The 22,597-nt window shown below is 39.4% G+C and overlaps 2 protein-coding genes across 5 annotated transcripts in view; one reads left to right on the top strand and one right to left on the bottom strand.

Annotated features, from left to right (window-relative positions):
* The window catches only part of DHX32 (DEAH-box helicase 32 (putative)), a 24,552-nt gene extending 13,608 nt beyond the window's left edge, over window positions 1-10,944 (top strand). For 3 of the 4 annotated variants that reach the window (XM_077930350.1, XM_077930352.1, XM_077930353.1), the window contains 4 exons: window positions 5,115-5,306; window positions 6,983-7,132; window positions 7,786-7,976; window positions 8,312-8,505. In XM_077930350.1, the coding sequence (XP_077786476.1) occupies window positions 5,115-5,306; window positions 6,983-7,132; window positions 7,786-7,976; window positions 8,312-8,497 (719 nt within the window). In that variant the 3' untranslated portion in view covers window positions 8,498-8,505. Of the gene's footprint in view, window positions 1-5,114; window positions 5,307-6,982; window positions 7,133-7,785; window positions 7,977-8,311; window positions 8,506-10,435 lie in introns of those variants that run through there. The other variant, XM_028729981.2, reaches the window with a different exon arrangement.
* BCCIP (BRCA2 and CDKN1A interacting protein) lies at window positions 9,962-22,597 on the bottom strand. Its single transcript, XM_028729969.2, has 7 exons — window positions 22,451-22,597; window positions 20,737-20,811; window positions 19,453-19,533; window positions 17,934-18,023; window positions 14,421-14,608; window positions 12,757-12,931; window positions 9,962-11,208 (listed from the first exon to the last, which is right to left on the bottom strand). The coding sequence occupies exons 1-7, from the start codon at window positions 22,595-22,597 to the stop codon at window positions 11,038-11,040; spliced, it is 927 nt and encodes a 308-aa protein (XP_028585802.2). The 3' UTR covers window positions 9,962-11,037.

The raw sequence follows: 22,597 nt of genomic DNA, 5'->3' as shown, positions 1-22,597 counted from the left end.
ATGCCTTCCAAGTATACTTCATCTTTACATTGCAGAGAATTGATTCACTCTCAGGATGATTGATTATTTCGGTACTATTTTTTAATCACTTAGTGGTACTGCATTAGATCTATTTTGATTTCTCAGGTACATTCCCTCCATATGGTACTTGTACTTAGGGACTTATTCCCATGACAAAAATCACTTCATTTATGTATGGTGTGTGCATCATTCAGCTTTTTGTACATGTATTGTGTACTTGGCAATAGTGGATTTTGTGTGCCAAAATGATCTGATGCCTTTTTAGAATCTTATTCCATTTAAATGAATGGGGAAGCCTTTAGACGTGGGCAGTGCCCCACCCCACCCCCCCACCCCACTTCCTTTCCCACCTTCAAATTTGAAGGAAGTAGGATGCTTTCAAAGTTTGGGGGAGGAAAGAAAGTAGAATGTTTAGGCCAGTCTCAATTATGTCCAGCTGAAAGACATGGTGTGAAAAGGGGTGGGATAACACCCCACTTCAAGCAATTTATTTTACTAGACTGGGGCCCTGTTACATCTTTTAACCTAGCCATTTCCTTTTGACTTCATCATAGTCATTTTTTAGTTATCTATAATATGTTCAGAGAGCCTTTATAGGTGAAGAGTGGGACAAAATATATTTAAAATAGATTGGGGTTAACTAACATCATGCTATCCAGATGTTGTTGGACTGCAGTTCCCATCAACCCTAGTGAGCATGGCCGGGATGGTGAGAGATGGGAGTCCAGCAACATCTGGAGGGCAAAATAATTGATTGTGAACCAATTATCCACTTTCTGATCTCTTGACTTATGCCTGATGATGAGTCATATGAGTGAATATGAACAATATCCAATGGCCCCATTTTAAACTGTCCTGAGGCAGCTTTAGGTGTGTGTGTTCTCTGTTTAAATAATAAGGCACATCAACTTGCTAAGAACAGGTTGGAGTTTTGCATTTGCATAAGCAAAACCTAAATGAGAATCCCCTCTTGGCCATGAAACTCAAAGAGCAATCTTTGAACAGTCAGTCTCTCAGCATAAAGTACAATTTTGCTTTATTTCGAGGTAAGGTTGAATACCAGTGATAATAAATACAGAGTAGCACAGTGTGGTAATTCAAAGAAGTGTGATTTACCAAGTGTTGGATTACATTACATTGCATTATAGAAGTTCTCCATACATGCAATAGATTAGAAAAGTAGTACCTGGTGGCAGTAGTCTTGGATGGGTGCTCCCAAGTCAACTATCCTGCAACATTAGCTTGCTGAGTAGATTAGCTAAGCCAAAACAATAATTTTACAGCTTGCCATTTGCCAGCCAGTGAACCTTCTCTTTGTTTAATGTCCACAAGTCAAAGTGTGTCCCAAGCTACAGCCCATTGGGCTGGCACAGTAAAAGCACACCTGTTTCTGAGGAATATGATTAAAGCTGTTCTTTCTTCATGGCAAGGTATAGAAAAATGCAGACATTTGCAAAGCTGTATAGTATGTTTGTTGTCCCTCTGAGGTTAAGCACCAATGTCCTCAGCATTCAGATGTGAAATTGAGAATTGCTCTGTCCAGATGCTATGGGAAAGAGCCTGGAAAGACTAAAAGGCACATTATCAGACAAATCTTCCTTCTTCCTCCTTCCTCCTATGTTTAAAAGTAAGCAAATACAATTATCTGCTGTAGCACTAGCACACTTTTACCAAGATAGATTTGGGTCTGGACAGCTAAACCATTTTCCTCTCCTTAAAAATATTGGCCTTTCCAGATTATCTCTTTAAGGTGGCCATAAGAAATCACTTTGAGCATCAGCTTCCTATTTGCATCGTGGGGATAATTGTATTGGCCTACCTTTCATAGCTGCAGAAAGGATTACTGATGATGTCATCCTTTTTTCTTTTTTTGTGATTGAACTACTTGGACATAAGATAAAGTTGTGTTTTTTCCCTATGACATCAGTGGCATTAAACTTGTTTAAATGGGAACGTGGAATTTTATAATACAGTGAATAACACTGAATATAGCACTCAAGTGGTTCAAAGTTGCTGCTTTCTCCTCTTTTCATACTAGTGTCTTGTACAGAACAACACATGATCAGTAATAGGAGAAGCAGCACGATGTCTCTTGCAATGTCTATTTCTGTCTGAATAGAACTTCAGATAATGATGGCTAGCTGTTTGCTAGTTTCTTTTACAAATTTCACCTGTAAAATTTACATTCTGCTTTGCATAGTAATTATCCCTTTTAAAAGGTATTAAAAATCTAACCAGTTTAAGTAGGCAAAGGTATATGTGAAAGGGAGCACCATTTTGTTTTTATATACTGTAATGGAGGGAACAAATGTAGTTGAATATTTTTATATAGCTGATTCCTTTTCAGTGCACTGTGACTGTGGCAGTCCTTGATTCACAAAGCCCTAGGTGGAGCTTGCCTCTTGGCTCCCAGTAACATTGACCTGGTCAGACCAGACGTAATAAAAATGACATTGTATGTTGTTAAAGCCCTATTTTGTAAAGCGCTACATGTCCCTGTCCTTTATTAAGAAAGGCTTTCAGAATTAAACACAGGAGTTGCTTTTGTTTCTCTTATTTATGATGAGCTTTATTTAAACCTGAACAATACCATAAAGAATTCTCAAATGAACCTTTGCCATTTTTACAATGACTTTTTTATTGGCTGCATTTGTGCCTGCAAATGCAGACTAATATCTGAAAACCTTATTCAAGGTTTTCTTTTATTTTATTACTGTTCCTTCACCTGTATAATCTGCATTTATTAACTTGTCCTTTCCAATATAATAAAAAATGAAGCACTTTTTTTTTATTATAATGCTGAAGCAAAAGCCTAGAGTCATTCCTGTTTCCCGGTCTCGGAGCAACCAACTTGGAGATATAAAAATGCAAAACAGTAAGACTCCCCAGAGAATAGAATTGGCTGCGGAGCCAGATGCTTCCAAGGACAATAGCCATATATTCAGCTCACAATACAAACTGCTTTATTGATTTATAGAAATTAGTTTACCATGATTCCCTGGTAATTACTTCAAAGGCTCAGTAGCCATTCATGCCGCCCCGCCCCCCTTTTAAATCTTGCATCCCTATTTTTCTGTCACCGACTCTTGGTTTCTCCCATTCATCAGCTGTTACTTTTCATTTCATGGCTCAGTGATAAAACTCTCAAACTTTCCCCCCCTTAAATATCCAACCTGTTTTCTTCTTCGATGCTTTGACTTTCTCAAGGACTCATCTTTTATCGCATTAAACCTTACAGGCTGGCTAATAAATGTTCTCTCTTCTCCATGATGTGCAGGCAGGGATCTGAATTCTAATAATATTAAATCAGATCTCTAGGCAAACACATGGTATCTTTGCTGAGTATTGTAAGATGGTCAAAAATTCAAGTTGTTTGGCATGCAGCCCACTCCTATGCATTAAATCAGGGAAGAGGAACCTGTGGCCCTAATGTTGCAGGACTCCAACTCCCATCAGCCCCGACCAGCATGGCCAATGAGCAAGGAGGATGAGAGCTGTAGTCCAGCAACCACTAGAGTTACCCATCTGCTGCATTAGAATTTAGTCCAGCTGAATTAAATGGGCTTATTGCTAAGTAATTGTGCACATGAATTTTGCAGAAGATTGCAGCCTTTCAGAGAAGCCCAGTGATCCAACTGTGATGGCTGTCATTATGCTATACCTTACCTTGGTATAACTAGAAGGAATTTAATGCTTTCCTCCAATGTTAGCAATGTATGTGTGCACCAACCAATATGTGGCAATGGCAGGGATGCCATGAGATTGTCTCTTAACCCATTCCATGCACTCTGCCACACACATGGCACTTGTGTGCTCCTAGGAGGAATCCACACCACCACAGGTAGCACAGATTAGGTGTGAAACTCCCTAGGCTGTCCCTCATGCATAGGTTTGGCCCCAGGCAAATGTGGCAAGATAACCTGTTTGCCAGAGAACCCTACAAAAACAAGAGCTGCCATTCCAATCACAATGAATTGGGTAGCATTCTTAGGCCAATGGACAGCCACAAGCAGCCACAAGCAGCAGGCATTCCTCCAGACAGTGGCTGGACCAGGCAGAGAGCCTGCCCTGTATTGGCGCCTGCCCTGTGGAACACCCTCCCATCAGATGTCAAGGAAATAAACAACTATCTGACTTTTAGAAGGCAACCCTGTTTAGGGAAGTTTTTAATGTTTGATGTTTTAAATATTCTGTTGGGAGCCGCCTAGAATGGCTAGGGAAACCCAGCCAGATGGGCGGGGTATTATTATTATAATTAATAATAATAATAGAAATTATTATTATTATTATTATTATTATTATTATTATTATTATTATTATTCCTGGCATTTCAAATAGCAGATTGCAGGAAAGCACCTTCTAGCCTTTTTTTCACTGCCAAGTAAAATGTCAGGACCACAGAAGGAAGAACAACTATCCCAGTCAATATATCTGTCAGCTCCGTCGCCCTCAGTCTAGAAGCAATACTGCACACAAAACCTGTGTGTGTCAGCACCCCCTCCCCCCGGAAACACATTGAAGCTCTGCTGTGGAACCAAGTTTTTCTTCGCAAACAATGCAACTAATGCAACCTCTGGAAAGGCTTCCGGTGCTTCTGGGGAAGGCTTGCTCTTTGTTCCAGTGATGAGGACCTAGTGCAGAAGCATCATTATCCATATGATCACATTTCCCCCCTGTTTGTTCTCACATTGCCGAGTACAGGGGAGAACAGTTTTAAGAGTTTCTGGAAAAGAAGAAATGTTCAAATTTTTTCGTTAAAAAGCAAAAAATAAAAATAGATTTTTCCATTTTTGAACCATTTCATATTCCTCTCTCTTTTTTTGCTTTTTTGGGGTGTGGGCAGCCATTTTGTTCTAGGCCACACCCCCGGCGGCAATTTTCTGACTTGGCACTGCCTCAAAATTCCAAATGTGCCCCTGGAACCAAAAAAGTTGGCAACTGCTGCACCAATTTACCTGAGAGAGAAATTAGGCAAAATTTCCTGTAACCTTGTGATAATCAAATACTTAGTTTAATTCTGTCTGTATAGGCATTTCACTGAACAGTGACAGAATACAACAACCAGTGTAACTAAGCATTTCTCCCCACCCCAGCTCCTGAAAGTCTCATGCAAGCTCTGGAAGATCTGGATTATTTGGCTGCCCTGGACAATGATGGAAACCTTTCAGAATTTGGAATAATAATGTCAGAGTTTCCTGTCGATCCACAGCTGTCAAAGGCTATTTTAGCTTCGTGTGAATTTGACTGTGTGGAAGAAATGCTCACCATTGCTGCCATGGTAACAGGTATTTTCTGAAGTGTTTGTGGCTCCTTCTCAGGCCCAGTGTAATTATATAGAACTACTGCCATCAACCATTTATAGGATGATTAGTTGATTCATAGTTTGCCTTTTAACCAACTAAATGAGAAAATTAAAGGTAAAGGTAAAGGTACCCCTGCCCGTACGGGCCAGTCTTGACAGACTCTAGGGTTGTGCGCCCATCTCACTCAAGAGGCCGGGGGCCAGCGCTGTCCGGAGACACTTCTGGGTCACGTGGCCAGCGTGACGAAACTGCATCTGGCGAGCCAGCGCAGCACACGGAAACGCCGTTTACCTTCCCGCTAGTAAGCGGTCCCTACTTATCTACTTGCACCCGGGGGTGCTTTCGAACTGCTAGGTTGGCAGGCGCTGGGACCGAGCAACAGGAGCGCACCCCACCGCGGGGATTCGAACAGCCGACCTTTCGATCAGCAAGCCCTAGGCGCTGAGGCTTTTACCCACAGCGCCACCCGCATCCCCAAAAATTAAAATTAAAATATTACAAAAACCTCAGTAGTGCCCCTTTGCAACAGTGAAAGACCTTACAGTTTAATTAAAAAGTTACTGCTTCATTAATAATTTCATCCTGTATTTTGCTAACACACCTAAATCAGAATAAACTTGAAAAAAGACAAGAGGTATACCCTTAACTCATCACCTCATCAGTTAAATTTGTTCCTTATCAATTAATCAAGCAGAGGTTTCCTTAATTAATCTGCTTATTAAATTGATTAAAGATCAGAGCCAGAAAAATTGCAGTACTCACAATTAATGAAATGTAAATTTAAAAGGGATTCAAGTTATTTTTTGTTTTGCACAGATGTTCAGGATGGGTTATGTCACTTCTTCCACACAATATTTAATGAGAATAAAATTATACAGGCCTATAGAGGCTTGCTCTGCAATATAGTAAAACTCAGGCACTTTGGTCTTAGTGTAATGATGTAGCAAAAAAGTTAACACACCAAGCAATGTTGTGCCAATACTCCCATTGTTATGTATATATAGCTTTTCTGTCTCATTCTACACATACTGTATTTATTTAATTATAAATAAATCCCACTGTTTTCTAGAATTGTAGCAACACATTAGGTCTAGCTGTCGCAAATGTAGCAACACTTGGGTCCAGTTGTTGCAAATATTCAGTGAAGTGATGAGCACTTCTCTTGAATGTACATTAACTGGGAGATCCCACAATGGAATTCTCAACTCCCTCTTCCCCCTAAAAAATACATAGAAGACTTGCATGTCAGAGAAGCCTGGTTCATCACGTTTTGCTTGCAGGAATGTTTCCATGGGGAAACATTCAGTCATGTGTGCTCCTATCTACAACATGAGGTCAAAGCTATGTATTATGGGGGGAATATCCAGACATCACCAACTCAGCATTTCTCCCCAGAATATAAGCCTGGAGAAAAAAATGGTTTTGGTGTCATTGCTTTAGTTGAAAACACTGCCACTCTTTCAGGGGTATTTTCAGACCCATTGTGGCAGTCAAAATGGAGAGGATGAGAGTGAACCATAGGTTTTGCTGAAGGACCAAAGAGTGAGGGCAACATTATAACAGAAAAGTTATTACACAGCATACATTGTGCATATAGTAAGCTTTATTTCACCGTATCAGCTTGTTTTCATTTCTCTCTCTTTCCTTTTGAACACAAGCTCCTAGTTGCTTTTTAAACCCACCACAGGGAACAGAAGAGATTGCAGTCGCTTGCTGGCAAAAATTCTTGCATCCTGCTGGAGATCATTTTACCCTTATCAATGTCTACAGGGCTTACAAGGAAGCTAGGACAAGCTCCACAGGCCTGTGTAAGTGTGTGTCAAATATTTTAATTACACTTTAAAAAATCATCCTGAAATGCTTCTGAACAATTATTCCAGCTTTCACTTATATAAGACCTATAAGCTAACAGACTATTTAATTTTTATTTAATTTTATTTTTATTTAAATCCATGGGAATGACTGTGCTAGCTCTGCCACTGGCATTGTTTGGGAGGGTGACTGAAGCAGGGAGCCTTGCATATTTTAAGAACCCTGAGTCTTCAACTCATGGAGGACAATGAGGACCATGGGGAGAGAGCTCACCCTTTCCAGTGGCTCCTTTTGCTTCATACTTCCCTTCCTATGGAATGCCTGAAGAGGGCTAGCAATGGATTCCAATTTTAAAATGGTAAATTAAATAGTCTAATGTAAAAAATGCATACTTAGAAGTCAGTTCCATTAAGTTCACTGGGACTTATCCCTAGATAAGTGTGTATATGACTGTAGCCTTTATCCTGAAAAAAGGGTTATTCTGCCAGGTAAAATCTTCATAATTACATCTGGCATGACAGAATAACCTCTTTTCAGGATGAAAGCTGCAGTCCTGTACAAATTTATTTGGGAATAAGTCCCTTTGAGTGTAATGGAACTGGATTCTCTAGCAAAAACAAACACAATTTTACCTTTTTCCCCCTCGCAGACTGTAGTACTGAAAAGTGGTGTCAAGAGTATTTTCTGAACTGCTCTGCACTAAGAATGGCGGAAGCTATCAGAGCTGAATTGGATGACATTATGAAACGAATTGAACTCCCAATTTCAGCACCTGCTTTTGGATTGAAAGAAAATGTACTGAGGATAAAGAAAGCACTCTTGTCTGGTTACTTTATGCAAGTAAGGAAACCAAATGGATAGTTTCATCTAGGTTTATTAATGTTACGGAAAAGTTTAATTTAATCAAAATACTTTGCTTTCATTTGTATTGACATAATAATGCTCTGCCCCTTTGATTCCTATCCCCCAATTTGTTTTAATTCTATAGCTTACTCTTCAGTCCTCTTACAATTCATTTAAAGCTGTAAAATTAATTTGTGTAGTCATTTGACTACAACAGAACCATTCTTGGATCGTATTTTGGTATTTAATGGATAACTGAATGCAGTTAATACACTGCAGTAGGCTTAAGTCCAGGTAAATTACATGTCATTTCTTGACTTTTCATGTTCTAGATAGCTCGTGATGTTGATGGTGCTGGAAACTATTTAATGTTGTCACACAGGCAAGTAGCCCAGCTTCACCCTCTGTCAATATACTACAACACTGCAAGGATCCCAGAGTGGGTTGTGTTCCATGAATTCAGTATTGCTGAAAACAACTCTCTAAAAATCATCTCAGCGATATCACCTGATCTGTGAGTAAGAGGAAGTTGGAATTTAGGTTTTCATTCATGTTTATAGCATACAACTTCCATTTAAGAGCACAACCCAACATCTCACATCTTGCTTCCTGGGGAAACTGGAGAGACAGGAGAGGTGGGTGATCTCTGCCTTTAGCTTCCAGCAGTAACATACGTGTGTGTGTGTGTGTGTGTGTGTGTGTGTGTGTGTGTGTTTAAGCTGGCATCCCACCACCCACATCAATACTGTCAGTGTTGAAAGGTCTCCTAGCACTTTTCTTATTTTAAGCGGGTTATGACCACAGGGAACTGCCTTATGTTGAGTCAGACTATTAGTCCATCTAGGTCAGTGTTGTCAGTGCAGACTGTGTTCCATACAAGTGTCTTTCTTAGTCCTACCTGGAGATGCCCTGTATTTCATGTGGGATTTTCTGCATACAAAGTGTGTGCTCTAACATTTCTGCAGAGTTTGGATATTTGGTAGCTACCTGTTCCATAATTTTGATTTGGTGGAAATAGTATGACTCGTGCTGAAAGTTATTTTATGGGAGGTATTTCAAATATCATTAGGATACTTTCACACTGAAATATAGAAATCCAACTGACAATCTCATGGAAGTGTATAACAGATCTGTCAGCATTCTGAAAGTATATTAAGGAAGGCAAGGAAGTGAAATGTTTTAAAGTTTTTAAATCTCACCATTTCACAACTAATTTTATCTGCAGGGCTAGCATGATCCTATGATCCAAATAAATGCAGAATCAATGCAGAATGGATTTGCTCATTTTGGGCCCATCAGCCCAAGCTATGCTCCTAGTCTCCCATTCAAGCAAAATCCCAGTAATGAAGTACTACCTGACAAGCTCCACATTAGTTGTCCAGAAATAGCCATTGAGCAAATCATTTTAACTTCACTGTTTGCTTGGTGGCATAGATAAATAACTGTTTTTTAAAAGGGCCTTACAAGAGGAAACAAAGTGCAGGCTATAGTCACATGTTCTCATTGACTTCATACTGAGAATTTGTTTCTGTGCAGATGTTTTGAGCTTGCAGCTCAGCATGGATGAACTTCAGAAGTGCTTTCTATTAAATAAATAAGTACATTTTGGTTAAAAGCATTTCACTTACTGAACCATGGATAAGGGAGTAAAGTTTTAATTAGAAATTTAAAAATGAAATGTTTAGCCTTCAGCTATTTCAGTCCTATGTCACGACTTGGTCTGATGCATCTGCTCAAGCAGGTAGTAAGTTCAAATTGATACAATGCAACCCCCCTTTTAGTAAGATAGACTGAAATATATGGGTGATAGACAATGTTAAGACTAGTATGAAATTAATGGACAAGTTAACTCTGAGCATATCTATTCCTCTGTGTCCTGGCACACAGAACCAATACACAGATGTGAAATCAAAGTTAAACAAAATTCATGTTATACATTGAATCAGGAGCACTAATGAACAACTAATAATTCCGCACATGTGTGGCTAGTGATGACTGAATTTATTTGAAATGCTATAATGCACATAGTAGCAGGAAACCATTCCTTTTCCCCAAACTACTAAAATATATAAAAATTGTGCCCTTCTACAGCTTCCCTAAATTTAAATAGGTAATGCATTGAAGCTTCAGGTAGAAATTGCAAAGAGTATACTCATATCCAGGACTATGTTATATTTTGATTGCAGTTTGCAACACCTGGAAACCAACTACTACCACTCCAAGGACAAACGGAACATATTAATTTGTAAAGAAACTGTATAATCTTATATGTACACTTTTACCTGGAATATATAATTTGGAACCGATTCCAGCTATGCAGCTCTATATTTAATGCATCAAAATGTTCCTGCCTGTAAGCATTTGCTGCATGAGTCATAAAACAGTCATAGAAAATATTGAAAAATTGCCTTCTTAAAAAAAATATACCCTCACTTGTTTATTCTGTTTCTTAACAGATTTGTGGAGCTGGCACCTCAATACTATTTTAGTAATCTGCCTGCCAGTGAGAGCAAGGCTATTCTGCAGGAAGAAATCAATCATTTATCACCCATTTCAACAACAGGCAAGGAAGAAAAAACAAACAGCAAAGATAAAGAATATAAAAAATATCCTGAAACACCTGCCGAACAGCGATGCATTATTCAATAAGTTTGCTATCCCAAACTGTGTTGAAGTATATAACCTCTATGTAGAATATATTCCCAACACCAGCTTTTATATGACATGAGAAATGATTTTAAAACAGAACAAAATCGCAGGAGTTTTTTGTTATTATCTTTGACAACATGGAAACAACCTACAGTTAGTTAGAAAAGTGTTCAACAATTATTAAATGATTACTGTTTTGAGGGGGCTTTTATTGCACTTGTAATCATGGATGTTTCAAAATGGCAATTCTCTGCCAATAAGAACAAGTTGTGTAGGTGATGTACTTTATGAGAATATAAAGGAGATCCTGAAATAATGCAGAATTGGTATGGAAAATTTCTAGACACCACTGTAAAGTCGAATAACTTTTACAGGGTGACTTCACAAAACCGTTAGCTCAGAGAATGGTTCAGACAGAAAGATATTCTTTGAGTTTATCCATGATGGCATTCATCCTGTCAGCAGGGATTACCATCACAGTTCGTAAAGGTTTCATGGGTACATCTTCAAAAGACCATCTGCCTCCCAAACATGAGTCGCTTTCCTCTTCTACTGAGTAACTGAACTTCAGAAGCGATTTCTAAAACAAAATAAGCAAACTCGTTAAAAGCATTTGAATTGCCGTATTTCTGCTTCCTTTTAAAAAAGAATTAAGAATACTTATATAACTTAGACTGTCTACAAAGGAAGGCCAGGTAAAGTCATTTTAATAAGACACAGTGGTAACCGAAGATTCGATGTCCTGTTATGGAACTTGGTGTGCAATGTTTCATAAACTTACATACCAAATTTAGACTTGCTTGAATGCTTCTACATAGTATGCAGAGACAAATGCTGAAAAAGGTCACTGCACACCCTAAAGGAGACTCTGGAAACATATAATGAACCAGTAGGCTGAACCAAGGGAAAATAGCATCATGTTAAGATGTAGCCTTGGACAACTCTTTATTTTTCAGATAATTCCCATATTCTGTTTTAAAAGCACATGGTATGCCTACCTGATCATGCAAATAAATAGGATGCATGTAAATTATATTATCTATTCATGATGTCAATTTTAAAGTGTTCTAAACCACATTTTGGTTTTCAGAAAGTATTGTGGCAAGGACTGATACAATGTCATGAGAAGTTTAAAAACATGAGAAATCAATATATAAATGTACAGATATGGTGGCAACCCCTGAAAACTGGAACATACAAAGAAAACTGCATCTTCAAATCTCTCTACAAGCAGGACTAATTATTATTTTTTTAAAAATCAGGCATTGCAATTCTCTTTATCTTTTATGTATAGACTGCCTTTCCATTTACGTGATGTGCTCAAAGCACTTTACAGCAATGTACAATATGGCCATGAACTTATTATGTCTGGTCTGCTTGAATATAACTGCAGTGCTAGGCTAGGCTAATCTGGGATATGCCTGGGGAGAAAAGAGTATCTTTGTATAAACAATAGATTGAACTATTGAATGTGTCTACAAGTACTTCCGGGGCTAAAAGTATATTATCTGAAATCTGGCAGATCATCAGGCAATTAATGAAAAACACTACTCCCTGTATTAAGTCAAGTGGGACACTGCATGCAAATAATGAGGAAGTTTAAAAGGGTAGGGAGAGGATGGGGCAGGGAAGCATTGCAAAAAAAAAAAAAAAAAGCCCAATAGCTGCCACCCCTCAAATCAACACAGGCAAGATCTGCACACAGAAATATCCCTGACAGCAGATTGCAGCACCCAAGCTATACTTCTACTAGCCAGACACAAGCTCTCGTGACTAGGGTTGGCAAAACCAAATTCATTCCCCATTTCCCCATTCAGCCCCAAGGACAGCTTCAATGCAGGCCATTCCGAGCAAAGCTGCTGCTGTAGTAGTGGTGGCAAATGAACCTGGAGCTGATTCCATTGAATCAGGATGCATGAACTGGGGTGCAAGAGCAATGGAGATCTTTCGTCTTTGTTTTCCCTGCCCCCTTTCCACCACTCTGGGCATTATCTATGCTGAACAATTTGCCTTGACCATGTTCAATAGCTGCTACACGCTAGAAAGAAAAACAGCCTCAAATCTTTTTGGTTCCCCGGTATACATCAAAATACACCAAAAAAGTTGAGCAACAACAACGAAGTCTCACCTCATAAAAGAATTCTTCCTCAGCATTTGAAAACATCAGTTCTTCTTTCTGGCGGCTGCTGCTTCCCTTTTTTCTGATATTACTCTTCTTATTAGTAAAAGTTTTGCTAATTAGAAGATAGAAGTAGCATTTTCCACAAGGTTTGTTTGTTTTTTGAGCTTCAATTAGTTCTTTCCTAGAAATAAACACATATTTACACCAAAAAATTATTCATGCTTCAGTCAAACCCATGCACAACTGCAGGAAAGATCAATCGGAAAACATTTCTATTGTGTCCAGACCTCACTCAAGAGAGTCACATATTTTCAGCCCAACCCTCAAATAAAGATGCCTGCTTTGCCACAACAGTGCTTTCTCATGTGCCAACACAATCCTCAGAAGTGTGCATAAACACACTGTTCCACCATCCCTTAAGAGGTGAGTGAAAACATTCTGAGCAACAAATGCTCCTGCTGTTGTTAGAATATAAAAAGAAACTTTAGGATTATGCATCTTTTTCTCCCTCCTCTTCTTCCCACTGCCTCTCTTCATCTCACTCCACAGCAAAAAAGCTGCTTCGTTGAAACTGAAGACTTTTCCTTCATGAGCCCTGCAGACCTATGGTCCCCCAGGGGAATTCATAATCTGCTTAGGGGAATAATTGTGAAATTAAATATTTCTGTTCCACTCTCTTTTTACATGTAAGGGCATTAAGGAAGATTACCTGATGTTCCAGAAGAAAAGCTGGCGGTTTCTGGGCAAAACACTGGCCTAGTTCACCCAACATGCTAAGTCAAATTCTGGCTTAGCTAGACCACAAACGCCTGGAGAGAGGTTTGCAGCAACTCTACTAAGCAAGGTTTAATTTAGTATATGGCCCAAACTGTGGTGAAGCTCTCTCTACACGAACCAAAGCTGTGGGCACTTCCAGTTCTATAAACCATAGCTTACTGGACCAGGAATATGTCTGTTCTACACTCCTTGCTCCCAGTTTTTATGAATATTTAATATTCCTTAAATCCAGTGTTCTGTGATGTCTGAATCAGGAAACTGATGTAACAACAAAACAAACAAGGTCATGAAACCAGGGGGAAAGTGCAAATTATTCTACTGCCAGAACTATTTAATATCGTTTCAAACAACTAAAGAGTCTTCTCTGAATTCTTGGCATCAGCTTTGCTAAAACTGTTTACTGATCTCTGGTTATGCATCTCACTTATCAGCCTTAATTCTTAAAATAAATATCCAGTGTTTAGTCAAAAGTTCAGAAATTTAAACAAATTTCTGTAACCAATCTGCCAGGAATAGAAACCACTATAATAAATGGTTAGAATGTAGCTGTTTTTAGTGAGTGTTCTCCAAGCGAGAGCACAACTCTCAAAACAATTCACAGAACACATTTGTCTGGATCCAATATATTGCAGAGTAATTCTAAGTGGCTTTTTTCATCCCTTACAAGTGCTTTCACATATGAGTAAAACTCACCTATACACAATATGTGAAATATTGAATGTTTGCACCAAAGGCCACTTTAAGAGATCAATACTAAAAATGTTGGTTTCTGCTTCTCGGGGGACCTTTTTCTTCCCACTCTACACATTTCCATTTAAATAAGATTTCAGAGGTCATCCGAGGATAAAAAAAAAAAAAATTCTGTTCAAAAATGGTTTTGGAAAAGCTCTTACTGCAGTTGCTGGTGCATGGGCAGAGCGATCTGGGGAGGTACATTAATGAATCTTTCACTTAGTAGGAAGCCCACAGGCTTGGTGGTGTCACTTAGGAGCTTATCCAGCTGTTCAACCATACTCTGTTCACAGTTCTTCTCACACTGGCTTAAAACCAGCTCTTTAATTTGTTCAGCACATTCGGTACCCTAGGAATCAAAGGATAGATTTTCTTTGCATTACAGAATAATTATTTACATAAGGCAACTTGAAAAGAGAGCTTCTGGGCATTGTTTTACAGGACTCTGGGAAATTTCTTGCTGTGACTTTTAATGATTTGTAGGAATTTCTTTTTAGATTATTTAATCAACGCTCCAACGAATGCATGTAGGGGAGCTTTAATTCGGAAAGGATGACAAAAACGGTAACCAAGCATTAGCATTCCACTCTTGCTTAGGGCCACAGAGCCAGCCACATGACTAAAAGAATACTTTATAAAATTATATGAAGTACTCAGCATAAGTGGCCTAATAAAGCAAATGAAAGTGATAAATCAATGCATTAAAACATTGGGTTATAATTTTGTTCAAGCAATGCAAACAACAGGAAACTGCAACTGGATCCTACTGAGTTTTTAAATGTTTATTGAGGAACACCATTCTAGTACCAACATGATCTTTCCTTACAGAAATAATCTTCAATTAAACAATTATTTCCACAGCTCTTAAGTATGACTGCACTCATCCAGAAAGAGACTGAACAGATATTAGGTGATATCCAATGTTAAATCCATTTATTTCCGTGAATCTATTCCAAGTATGACTTAGTTTGCTATTGCCTACTAGCACCATCGGTGACGTTCTAAAACAGTGTAATGGCTCATGCAGGTCTTATTGCAAAGCCAAATTAAAGTCAGCCACTGGGATTATTTTTGTTGATTTTGCACTTTTATTCTTTTCACTTTTCCTATTTGCATATGTTCCACTTCGTTAGTTTCCGGGGGTGTAAATATCTATATTAATCTAACATCCTTCAAAGGATTCTTAAAGTTGCATAAATTATTTTTTAAAAATATATATATTGTCATTTCAATATTTAAATAACCTGGATAGTCACACAGCCAGACACATGAAGTGTCACGTCAAACTGATCCCTCCAAAAGTTTTCACATGCCATTTCAACAGACACCTAGACTCTCTTAATTCTTTTCATTCATGCAGGAAGAGAGCACAGAAGGTGAAATAATGTTTCCATAATTTTCATACCAGAAAAATTACTCACTTTCCTTAACATTACATTACATTTCCTTAACATTACTACAAATGGTATTAGGGGTCATTGGCAGTACCCCCACAAGTTTTAAAACCTGTTTAAAAACCTGTTTTGTTTATACAAAACTTACTAACATGGTCAACGCAACCTCAACTGCATCTGCACATTTTTGCAAGCAACGTACACCTTCACTTCAGCAGATGGCTAGACTTAATGGCAACTCTTAATTAAGAAGCTTTGGGTGATCACATTTCTCTGCTTACAGAAAGATCTTTGCAAAATGTGTTGTTGAGGGTTGCTGCAAAACGTCCAGGACGCAATGTCACTGGCCTCCTTCAAAAGAATCAAAAGATGTGGCGATAGGCTTTAATGTTGAATTATTTATGTGAAGGAGGCTTGCCCATTACACACGACCTGTGAAATGTTCATCAAGCCACTCTCACATTACTTTGTGCTGTATGAGAATGTTACAATTAATGAACCATTAGGGATGTTCAGCGGAAGACATCCAACAAGGCAATATATGCCATCCAAACCCACATAATCTGGCATAAAATTATGGCTGCTTTGTCTCAGCAGCTCAAAACATAGGTAGATGGTGGTTGAAAAATTAACACATTTATAGCCTGCTAGATAGAATATAGCAACTGATAATTTCACTATTGTGTTGCTCCTTGGGAGATTAGCTAAGAAAACCTGGCTCCTATCAACAAATAGAAGAAAAAGAAACAAGCCTTAAATTCCCCCAGAGTTCCTGGCTCATGAATCCAAAAGTGTCAACAGCACTGTTTTTGTTTTTTCAAGAAGATCTGACACTTGTAAATTATGTATCAAAGGAAAAAAGGAAAATTCTTATTATTTTGTCAATGTATAATAGTGCAACAATCTCAGACCAGAATTCCCTCCCTGAGATTGGTCTTTATTACATTTATTGATTTATTAAATGAAATGAAAGGTAGTGTTGACATCTGTGACCACATGCAAATGCATGATCAAATGGTAGCCAATGGTGGTTTTTCCAATTTAGCAGACATTGCCTACCCTAAGTTCAACAACCCATACTGGCACCGGCACTCCAGGACCCAAGTCTACAATTTATCAAACCCTGAGTTGAGTTTTGATACACAGAGCCAGCTTGCTTAGAACTTTAAGAAAAGCAGCCTCACAACTGCTTGGCAACAAGAGAAGGCAAAAGTGTCATGTCTGCAATCAAAATGACGACAGAAAGTTACAGCAATTATTTGTTTTAGTTGAACCGTTTTACCTATCCAATTCATGCAGCTGTGAAATGTGGTGATTGTGCACAGGGTGCTTGAGAATTATGGATAGCAGACCCACAACTTACACATGATTTACTTATGCAATTCCAGTTTTGTGTGGGCAGTGGGAAAATAAATAAATTAATGGAGAGCCGGGGGGGGGGGGCAGTTGAAAGGGGCTGTTTAAGATCCTGCGAGATCTTGCAAAGAGCCCATGAGATCTTGCATGACGTTCCTAGAGCCCAGCAAAACAAGGCACTTTCCACGTCAGGTTTTCTAGTGAAGAAAGAGTTTTAAAGCCACCTTGCTTACCAGACTCTGGGAACATCACGCAAGGCTCTGTAAGGCTACCACGAGATCTCTTGGGTGCCTCCTACAACCTTCCAGAAGCCTTGCACAACCTTCCCACAGCCCGGTAAGGTAAGGCTAGTCACGTGTGGGCTGCTCCAGGGGTCTTCCTACCTTTGCACAAGTTTACCTTTATGTACAAATGCCTGAAACGTAACCCAAGGTATGTTGCAGGCCTATTGTACTATAGTTGCAAGTTCTGAGATATATTATTGTTAAAGATAATTCAAAGCTTATGAGTATTGGACCATTATACTTGTGGAACAGTTTTAATTATGCTATATGTATGCTGATTACAAATTATGTTTAAAAATGTGGCCACAATTAGATCCCACATCCCACCTGTGAAGGTTTTTGTACTTAATATTGTGAGATATTGCTGACCTCAATGAATTGCGTGCAACTATACTGAACAAAAAATGTTCTCAATGAAGGCTTCCTCCACTCCCTTTTCTTGGAAAGGGTGTGATGTTTAATCATTTCCAGATGTTTCTATTTGCATTGATTGTGTTCATTCTGATGCCAGACAGAAAGAAAACATGACTATATGAAATAAAAAAGGGAAAAGGATGGATAACACTGAGGTGCCAAAATATTCAAATTTAGTTGACAGGCAGATTATCATCATAGTTAAATACAAAGTAGTATTACTGACCTTCCTTTCAGTTAAGTTCAGCAGGCTTATGAAGCCAAAAACCTCATCAGGATCATCATCATCATCACTTTCCTCTAAAAGTTCTGCTTGCTATTAAACAGAAAACAAAGGAGAAAATACAACCAAATGCATGTTCTCTATTAAGTCTTTCTGCAAACATCAGTCAAGAAGAGAATGTCTATATATATATATATATATATATATATATATATATATATGAATGAGAAAAAAAGCCTATTAAACACAAAGCGGCTTACTTCAGAGTAGGCAATCGTAGAATTGGGCTGTATGTCGTCCTTGTAGCACATTTTTGAAAGAACAAATTTTAATAAATAACTTTTCTATTGGAACCGTGCCATTATATCCACCTCAACACTGTGACCTATTTGTTCCATAGTTCCAGCAGCTAGATAAATGTCTATCTGAAATGATAAAACTGCATCTAGATTCTTTAACTATCAAGGATCAGAGACTTGCAATCATACCAGAATCTTGCTAGAATTTCCCAGCTGATCACACTGACATTCCAGCTATTCTGTATTCCATCCCTCTGCATGACCATATGGTAGCACAAGCAGACCAGTGGGCCACCTTCCCAGAATAAGTGGACACAGAAACATAAACCAAAGGTCGCTGAGAGTAAAAACTGATGTCAATTTAGTTCCCAAGGTGAAATGTCCCAATCTAAGTCCATTGATTTTAGGAATGTTTCAGAGACTTGGCAGCAGGATTGTAGACGTGCTGTTCTCTTGTGCCACAACTTCTGGCCAATGGGTTTTGGGGGGTTTTTTGTGACGGTTTACCAGGGAAAAATGGAAACTAGCATAACAGGCAGTGTTATAAGAAACATATGCAGTACATTTTTTCTGTGACTGTTGCAAGCACTTATTGGGCATGACCAGCAACAAATAATAACTACTCCATGCCCAAAGTGTGGCCAGAATAAGGATCTCAAAAAGTTCATATTTTCAGTATTAAAAGTAAGGGTGCAATCTGTAGGGTAGGCTCTGCTCTGGATCCCATCAATGGTGGTGGTATGACCAGTAGCCCATTAAAAACATGTGCAAGAATAATTTCTCTTTCTGTAATGCCCTGCATTCAAATTCTTTTGTTTTTATTTTGCCAAGATTAGATGCTGTTTGTAGTCTACTGGAATTTATACCGGATGAGGACGAGCAGGTATAATTAGGGAAAAGATGCAAACTAGCTTTTTGCCCCCTAGAGATATGTGTTTTTATCCCTTACTTTTGTTTATCAATAATCACCATGCTCCTAGTGCTGGATCAAAAGTACTGCTACCATAGCAGTAAGCGGAAAGTCCATTTTGTTGCTTGCTTAAATAATTGTCGATATGCATTATTTACTCCTGGACCATGTGTGCTGTAGACAGGTGCCCTGAAAGAAGCATGTATGTTTCAGCCCCAAATGTCATATTAACCAAGGATCAATATATCTTGTTAACCATCAACAGATTTATTCCATAAAATGTCATAAATTAAGATGGGTTTAGATCACTTACCTTAATAACACTCCCAATGTGATTTTGTTGTATCAATATATCAGTCAGATCAGCTGTACTAACAGGAGCCTTTAGAAACAGCTGGAAGGGAAAGAGTGGTGCAGGGTTTTAGTAGGAAAACACTTTCTGGATCACTTATTAAGATTCATATTGCTTTGTGGACTCAGATTTGCCAGCCACAACTTTTAGTGTTCTATCCCTGAAAGCTAGAAACAGCCATAGACTGAATTTCCATGAAAACTAACATTAGGCTAGCATTCTAGGACCAAAACAAATTGATTTTAGTACAATTTATTTAGGTTCACCCTATTTAGGCATCCGATCCTACACACACTTATCTGGGAATAAGTACCATTTGAATCAATGGGACTTACTTCTGAGCAGTCATATAGGATTGTGTTGTAAACCCCTCTTCTCAGTGAGTGTATTCATATTCTTTTCCTGTTCATATATTTTCAGTGCCACAATGTAACTTTTTATACCAGCCTCCACGTTATAGGCTACAACGCCAGTCAACTTGAGTCACAATGGCAAACGATCAGGGATTATGAGAACTTTATTCCAAAGCATCCAGAGGACACCAGGTTAGAGAAGACTAGCTCAGCTGTCATATGAATTTATTATATCAGAATTGTGGCATGATCTTCAGTTCTGAAGTGCGTGGGGGTTGAAATCAATTTAGGAATCAGAAAAAATGAAGTTTCCCGCTATACCGTGAGGTTCAAACTTGTTAGCATCTGTCTGTCTTGAGACACAATGGACTGCATGTTAAAGGCATTTTTGAACCCCGCGCTTGGGATTCTCCATGTCTTTTTCTTTACTGAATGCAATAGCAGGGTCCCTGATCTGAATCACTTCCACCTGCTCACAAACAAGCAGAGCAGCTTCAAGGGCAAATAGAGAAGTGGGAGAAAAGAGTTAACCCCCTCCCTCAGCATCCCCCATCCCCCACAAGGCTAATTTTATAAAATGTTGGATTTTATAATTTTATAAGATGTTGGAATCCTGAGCATGGGATTCAAACATGCTTTTAAGATAAATGTTCAGTTTGACCCTGAAATATTGCAAAACTGGGATACAAATACTGCAAATGATTAGAGTGTGAAGATGCTTCAGAATGCAACAGAACGACCTATGTGAGTTCTGCAATAGTTTAGGGACTCATGAACTCAAGTCACAGTTATACTAATTCGCATTATCATTTATTCATGGCATTTGTGTTCTTTCTCTTCATTCCATTTTCACATAAAAAGCTACAAATGTCACAAGATGAAACATACATACCTGTTGCAGTAATTTTTTTATTCCATTCTTATCATTATCAGATATTGAATGAGCTTCAAATTCAATATTTACTTCCTGTAAATAAGCACAATAGACAATCACACAGGTGTTTGCAATGAAATATTGACCTCAAAAGAAGTTCAGAGGGCGGCGGGGGGAACTAGACACATCCAATCTTAGAAGTACTAAAGATTTACCTGGTACAGATGCTTACCATGTACAAGTGGCAATCTGTAATATCTATTGCCGTACGTTACTCTAAATGAGGTGTGGGGAGTGTGGACAATGATCAGTAACATCCCCTCTCCTTGTGCAACGAACTGTCTCATTTATTTATTTTTAAAGGCTACATCCTCACAAAGTAACACTAGAATGTGTATACAGTGGTACCTCAAGTTACAAATGCCTCAGGTTACAAACTCCGCTAACCTGGAAGAGTTACCTCAAGTTGAGAACTTTGCCCCAGAATGAGAATGGAAATCGTGTGCCAGCAGCGCAGAGGCAGCAAGAGGCCCTATTAGCGAAAGCACGCCTCTAGTTAAGAACAGTTTCAGGTTAAGAACGGACCACCGGAACGAATTAAGTTCATAACTAGAGGTACCACTGTAATTTACATTTAGCATGCTCCTCTGAACATACAGGTATCTATGGACTCAGTTAAATGCAGCATTGAAAAGTTCTTCAAGGCCAACTTAAATGTATGTAATAAAGCAACAAGGCATATGTCAACTGGAACAGTTCCAGTTTTGGGGCCACCATGGAGAAGATCCTGCCTGTTTTTTAAGGTAACCTACCAATCTTACCGGCAGGCACTCAAAGACAGCCCCTGAAGCAGATCCCGCTACTTCTGTTGTCCCATGAAAGAAAGAGCACAACAGTGTCAGTGTGCTAGTTGCATTATTCTCAAGAATGACCTGCTAAAGCCTACTTCAGACTTTGTGCTGGAGTTAATATGCCTCGAAGCAATCAGAAGTTTCTTGTCCCAACAGGCTTTGCAGAATTGACTGCTTTTCATTAAGGGGCTGGTGGTGCCATGCTGCTCTTATTGCAATTATTTAAACAGATTTTATACAGGCGTATAGCATATCATTGCTTTTTTCCTATGCTTCTAGTGGCTCTTGTTTTTATCTGGAGGCTGCCTGGAGTCCCAGCCACGAAAAAAGTGGTGTATTAAAAAAATAGTAATCGTCATCATCATGATCTGTCAACTGGACAAAAGCTGCTTTTAACACCAACCTATTCTTGCACTCTTAGTGGCAAAAGCTACCCGCTAGTAACCTAGCACATACTCAGAGAACCGCCAATCAATCACTCACTCACTCACTCACTCACTCACTCACTCTCTGAAGTTACTTCATATGGTCTTAGGATGAGCCCTGGCCCTTAAAAAAACACAGCACTGAGCCCTGCCCTCCCATGCAGCCCCCTTGCATCTACAACAGGGACGAGGAACCTTTGGTTTCCACCCCACTCGACGGATGAGGCAGGTGGGGGCTATAAAGACAGGTCGGAGGGTCGCCGGTGGTCGTCTCCCCCCACGCCCACCCCCCACTCCTGGAGGTGGGGACCGTTGCGAGAGAAGCGCGGAAGAAACACCGCCGACGCCATGGGTCCCAACCGACGACCCTGAGGCGCAGAGGGGCCTTCGCGGCGGCAGAAGCTGCCCCCAAAGCCACGGCGGCGGGAGAGGAACGAACCCCGGCCGCTCTTTTACCTGGTTAAGCTCTTCCTCGTCGTCGTCACTGTCTTCCTCGCTGCCCGGCTCCTCCGAGGAGTCGTCCTCCGTGTCGTCGCCGCCGCCTTCCTCCTCCCGGCACTCGGGCGGCCCCGCCGCTCGCCTCCGCTTAGCCCGAGAGGCCAT

Source organism: Podarcis muralis, chromosome 6, assembly GCF_964188315.1.
Source record: "Podarcis muralis chromosome 6, rPodMur119.hap1.1, whole genome shotgun sequence".
Classification (NCBI taxonomy): domain Eukaryota; kingdom Metazoa; phylum Chordata; class Lepidosauria; order Squamata; family Lacertidae; genus Podarcis; species Podarcis muralis.
This window is presented reverse-complemented; position numbering and strand designations above follow the sequence as displayed.